General features: G+C 36.4%; 1 protein-coding gene across 1 annotated transcript; it reads left to right on the plus strand.

The window, feature by feature from the left end:
• Positions 1–2,760: 2,760 nt before the first annotated feature.
• LOC127632929 (homeobox protein BarH-like 1) lies at positions 2,761–5,369 on the plus strand. Its single transcript, XM_052111774.1, has 4 exons — positions 2,761–3,261; positions 4,128–4,419; positions 4,688–4,772; positions 4,852–5,369. The coding sequence occupies exons 1-4, from the start codon at positions 3,060–3,062 to the stop codon at positions 5,014–5,016; spliced, it is 744 nt and encodes a 247-aa protein (XP_051967734.1). The 5' UTR covers positions 2,761–3,059; the 3' UTR covers positions 5,017–5,369.
• Positions 5,370–6,147: the final 778 nt, after the last annotated feature.

Below are 6,147 nucleotides of genomic sequence, written 5' to 3' on the forward strand. Positions count from 1 at the left end.
TTGAATTGGTGCTCTGTCATGAATGCATTGGTGCTTTGCAATGTGGCATTCACAGTTTACATAATGTCGCCTAGTGGCTGAAATACAGAGGTGCATCCACAAGAGGTGATGGTGTCCTGTTTCAACCTTAAAGGTATAGTTCGCCCAAAAATAATTTACTCACCCTAATGCCATCCCAGATGTTTATGACTTTCTTTTTTCTGATGAACACTAACGAAGATTTTTAGAAAATATCTCAGCTCTGTTTATCTCAGATCAATTGTCCTTTAATAAGTCTAATAATTACATAAGGTCTTTTTTACTATAAATTCTCCTCCCTGCCACAGTAGGTGGCGACATGCACAATGCATGCAAGTTTAAAAAACAAAAGAAGAATGTGGAAGTGAAAGTGAATATATATAGTAAAAAAAAAAGGACTTAAATATTTATCTGTTTCTCACTTATCATATAGCTTCAGAAGACATGGATTTAACCACTGGAGTCAAATGGATTACTTTTATGCTGCCTTTATGTGCTTTCTGGACCTTCTAAGTTCTGCCAACAATTCGCTTACATAAAATGGACCAACAGAGCTGAAATATTCTTCTGAAAATCTTTGTGTTCTGCAGAAGAAGAAGAAATTGTATACACATCCATGGTGGCATGAGGGTGAGTATATGACCAGAGAATTTACATTTTTGGATGAACTATTGCTTTATTGCCTGCTATGAAGAGCACTATTATATTTCTTAATATCAACAATGAGGTGTGTGTGTGTGTGTGTGTGTGTGTGTGTGTGTGTGTGTGTGTGTGTGTGTCCATAAGGATAGTGAAACCTGAAATGTTTGACATTGTGAGGACAATTTGTCAGTCCCCATGAGGAAATAAATCCTACAAAATTATGTTTGTTGAAAATTTTTAAATGCAGAAAGCATTTTTCTGTTGGGGTTAGGGGATAAATATAAAGTTTGTACAGTATAAAAACCATTATGTCTATGTAAATTCCCCATAAAACATGGAAACCCAACGTGTGTGTGTGTGTGCGTGTGCGTGTGTGTGTGTGTTCTGAAAACGGTAACAACCTCGTGGTCACGATTAAGGGTTCTCGCTCTCAATGGGGCACGTGGTAAGTTGTGAGTGGATCATGGAGAATAACATGAGCCTCCACATGCTGTGAGTCTCTGCAGTGTCATGCAGAACGAGCCACGTGATAAGATGCACGGATTGACATCTCAGAATCAAATCAAAATCAAATCACTTTATTGTCACACTACCATGTACACAAGTGCAACAGTAGGTGAAATTCTTGTGTGCAGTTCCGAGCAACATAGCAGTCATGACAGTGACGAGACATACACCAATTACAGTAAACAACATACTTACGCAACACAATTTACAATTGTGAGGCAACTGAGACTTGTCCTCCGCTACCCGGATTGAGGTGAGTAGGCTAACGGCGCCACCACGAGGACCTACTAAGTAGTGGAAATTGGGCATTCCAAATTGGGAGAAAAGGGGATACATTTTTTTTTTTTAAAGCAGGATTTTCGTTTAAAAAAATCCTAACTCTTATGGCGTACTATTTTTTTTATCATTATTATTTTAGATTTGTGAGAAGTGATGCAACATCATTTGCATGATTAAGAAGAATAAGAAAATAGACATAGCCTACATGCTACATAATGACGTTTTTTAGGAATACGATTATTGTTAAAAGTCAACGATGGGCCTGATTACTATTATTAAACAGTTTTTAAAGAGAACAAAAATAAATGTCCTTTGTTTCAAAAGACCCTAAAACGGTCAACCATAATAATTCCAGACAATTAGACGCGCTTCACCACGGACCAGGATCTCATTTTAAAAATGTATATCATATTATTTATTATATTTACCTTGACTCTAGGTAGGTACAAATTAATAATAACTAAAATAAAAATTATAAGTAAAAATGTATTATTATGCTCAAAATACGACCCTGTATTCTAAAGGAATTAGTCAACAATATTAAGATTGTTACATTTGGATTATCATCATCATGTTGAATAAATGAAGACTGTCCATAATGAAATTAGCTACATGAACTAAAACTCAAAACACAATTTTTGGATGGTGGTGAATAACTTCACGATACAACGTTTTCAGTTTCTCTTTCTCTTATCACAACTTCACAAGAAAAAGTGGTGTCTGACGCCATTTAATAGACCATTTATCTGTTTCTTATGTCTAATTAAGGAGAACTGCTACACCGTAACAGTCAGAAGACTATTCTTCACAATCATCCAATTGACGCTCAATTGGCATTTTTGCGTCATGATGAACGTAATTGGTTCAGACTTCAGTCCCTTAATTTGTATATTTGAAATAAAATGATTATCATTTCTATTCATCAACATCGAAATTCAAATGCGTGATAACTTTTGCTACAAAAAAAAAACTTTGTCTTGTTATGTGGGGGAATATTTTCCGTTTTATTTTCGAAAGCCATTAAATCTTAAATAAGATATTGAAAATGATATCCTATTTCTTTATGCAGCTAAAACCTTTTACGGAATTGGTTCAGGACATCAACCAAATCTAAAAATATATGCTATTTAATTTGATATATAAAACGAGACTTTAAAAGACATTAAAAAGTAGCCAAAAATATTTTGACTCTGTGTTCTCCCTTTTATTTACAGAGGGTGTCCAAGCATGCTGAAGAGGAGGTGTGGCGTTGCGTTAGACCTCCTTAAACTCAGACGTCTGTGTTCCGGATTCAAAGCTCAGTTGGTACGGTGAGAACAGAAATAGACTTCTCTCTCCAGCTCCGTGGACGGGAACGCACATTTCCGAAGTCCCCCCCAAAGAAAAGAAAAAACTTGACTCGTATTATGAGTCGAAGCCTTCTTTGCTTATTACAATAGCTGTACACAAATGTGAGGATGATTTTCATCTTATCCGAAAAACTGAAAGGACGTTTATGCCCGGGTGCATCATAAGGACATCTGAATCCTCAATGTGACTTTTACGCATCTCCGGAAGACAGGTTTCTACACCAGGAGGTTCGGAGAACACTTAGTACTTTTTAAACTTTAACAATGCAACATCCTCTGGAAATTGGGGCGCATTACTATCCCCCGAATGCCCATCCAGACCAAAGGTCCCACAGGTACAGGAGTTTCATGATTGAAGAGATTCTCACCGACCATCCGGATCACAAGGTATCGAGTCCTGCTGGAGACCTCCTAAAATATGGAGTACATGCCCTTCTGTCGGCCAGACCATTTCACAACCACTTAGGTATGTACCGTGACCTATGTCAAAGACTACATTTTGAAATCCAGCAATGGCAGTCGTATCCTTCTTTAAATACAGGGACATTCAAATTGGAGAAGCTCTCTATTTGCCTACACAGGGAGCTGTCTCTGCGGACAATACAAATCAAATCTGATATCTCCAGAAAAGCAATGCAATGGACAAAGCATGCTTAAAAAGGGGGAAAGGGAGGAAGGAAAGGAAGATAAAACCACGAATGAATTACTGTGCATTCGAATGCAACAAGCTACAAATGCGCGTTCAATTCAGGCATAGGGCGTTCATGCTTTCTTTGTGGTTTTTAATTCTCAAGGAAAGAAAACCAACCTGTAAGCACAATAAACAACATCCAAACTAATTTGAAAATACATTGAAAAATTCATATATGTAAAGTTGTCCTACCTGTGTCCATTTCGCGTAAAATGGCACCACATTGTATTACATACATTGATATGTAATACAAACGAGACTGTCATTTAAATAATCATTAGTCTATCTTTGTCGTTTTAAGAGACTATTTCCTTTAGAAAAGTCTAAATGTAAAAGATGTTCTTACGTAGGCCCTAAAGATCCTTAAAATCATGAATTTTTTTAATTTTTTTATTTGTATATTAATATTGAAACATGCGTGTTAGCTCTAATTCTATTTATAGTACATTATATATTGCCATAGACACATCAAAACTTGCATATAATTTCCACTTTTATCAATGATGAACGTGTCGTCCACCCAAAGTCCACCCAAACTCCAAAATTATATTGAATACATTTTGATTTAATTTATTCAGTCTTAACTTATAGTTTTAATTCTACATGATCATAAGGCCAACACACAATTGTTTCACTTCCAGTACTGAAAGCAGACCAGACAAGCATCCTGAAGTTCCCAATGTCTCCTATATCCTGCTCGCTCGGGGCGCCGCTGGGCTCTTCGCTTTTATCCGGGGCAGCGGGTCTGCAGGTGGGCTCATCATCCCATCATCTCCCGCTGGACCTCCACCTTCGGAGTAAACTCGATCCTGGAGGTGATGCAGTGAGCAAGACGAAGAAAGGACGAAGAAGTAGGACTGTGTTTACCGAACTACAACTGATGGGTTTGGAAAAAAGATTTGAGAAACAGAAGTATCTATCTACCCCTGACAGGTAAACAAATATTTTAGATATATATGATTTTTTTTTAATGAATGAGAGTGAACGAGGTAAATTAAGGATAGACTATAAATAAGTTATCTAAAAAGGGTTTAAACGCGCGTGCATTAAACGATCGTTTGCAACTGGATAATTCATTAAAAATAATAATTTTGATATAGGCCTATAAGTTATAACCATAATTATCGACCTCCAGTTCTCATGCCGTTAAAATGTTGGTATTGTCGGAGAGACTGCTTATTTGTCGTTTTCTCTTTTACAGAATAGACCTGGCAGAGTCTTTAGGCCTCAGTCAGCTTCAAGTCAAAACGTGGTATCAAAACAGAAGAATGAAATGGAAAAAAATAGTAAGTTCTATATTCTAATAATAAAAAGAAGGGCTTTATCTGACCTGTGGACGTTTATGGATGTGTGCTTTTGTTGTAGGTGTTGCAAGGAGGAGGACTAGAATCTCCGACCAAGCCAAAGGGCCGCCCAAAGAAAAACTCCATACCCACCAGTGAGCAGCTCACGGAGCAGGAGAGGACTCGAGATGCGGACCGTTTATCCGACGATACTTCATCACTTTCTGATGCAAACCAAGAGGAATAAACGAGACCATCCCGATTAGTACTTTCGTTTCCAGGACGCAAACAGGGCAATTATCGGCCTCTGTGGATCGTTGCTCAACGAACCCTTTATTTCGGCACTTACACAGAAAGACCTAACCACTAGGCCTGATTTTATACTGCATATGTTTTGTTTGATTATGCCATCTTTGGCAGCCCTAGAAAAGTCTTTACGAACTTGTGGGACCAGACTCCGAGCAGTGGTTGAATGGTCTTTATTTTTCCTCTGCATTGAAGGCTGTTATCATAGCATTTATTTGGATTTTGATTTTTTTTGCCTTCATTGTTATCTCAACAATTTTCTAAAAATAATAATAATAAATGTTTTTTTTTTTTTTTTTTCAAAAACAGTTAATGACTTTGTAACAATGTGAAGGTTTTTTTAACATGGCAAAGTAAAAGTAAAAAAAAAAAAAACAACATTATTCCGAGTAGCCAATGATCATAATAATAACAATGAAGAATTCCTCGTCGTTGCTGTTTTTTGTTTCACGTTGTTTCAACTTCCTACTCCATATCTCTGAGCAACATCAGGTGCTGGCTGTGTTATGCAGAATTGTTTATGGCTTATTGCGACTGCGCACATTGGCGTGTTTACAGTAAAAGTAAATATGGGGTAACAATATATTTTCGAAATGAGGTTATTTATTTTCAAAGGAATGCGCACAGGAATCCTTTTAATCATAGCTATAGGATATTACTACAATAATTATTATTTAAAGAAGTGGGCTATTTGCAGTGTGGCGAACGTGTATTCATCTGTAGCACAGTGAAAGTGGCTATTTTAATAAATCTTTTCTTCTGCTGCATTAATACCATTGGAACTGTTCTAAAGATAAACACTCACGCACGTGCGTCAAGACGCCAAAAAGTGATGGGTAAAACTTGATAATAACTTTAATTATTGACATTACAAAAAGTATTACATTATACCTATATCGAAGTTTATAATGCAGCTTATCAGGTAATGGACATTACAAATTGATATATTAAACATTTTACAATGCTTGTTAATGACTTAGCCAATTGAAAGTTGTTTTATAAAGTTAATAAACATATTTATTATGTTACTGAAATATGCAGTAAGTTCATATAAAATAAAACGGCGGATTTT

Source organism: Xyrauchen texanus, chromosome 39, assembly GCF_025860055.1.
Source record: "Xyrauchen texanus isolate HMW12.3.18 chromosome 39, RBS_HiC_50CHRs, whole genome shotgun sequence".
NCBI classification, from domain to species: Eukaryota; Metazoa; Chordata; class Actinopteri; order Cypriniformes; family Catostomidae; genus Xyrauchen; species Xyrauchen texanus.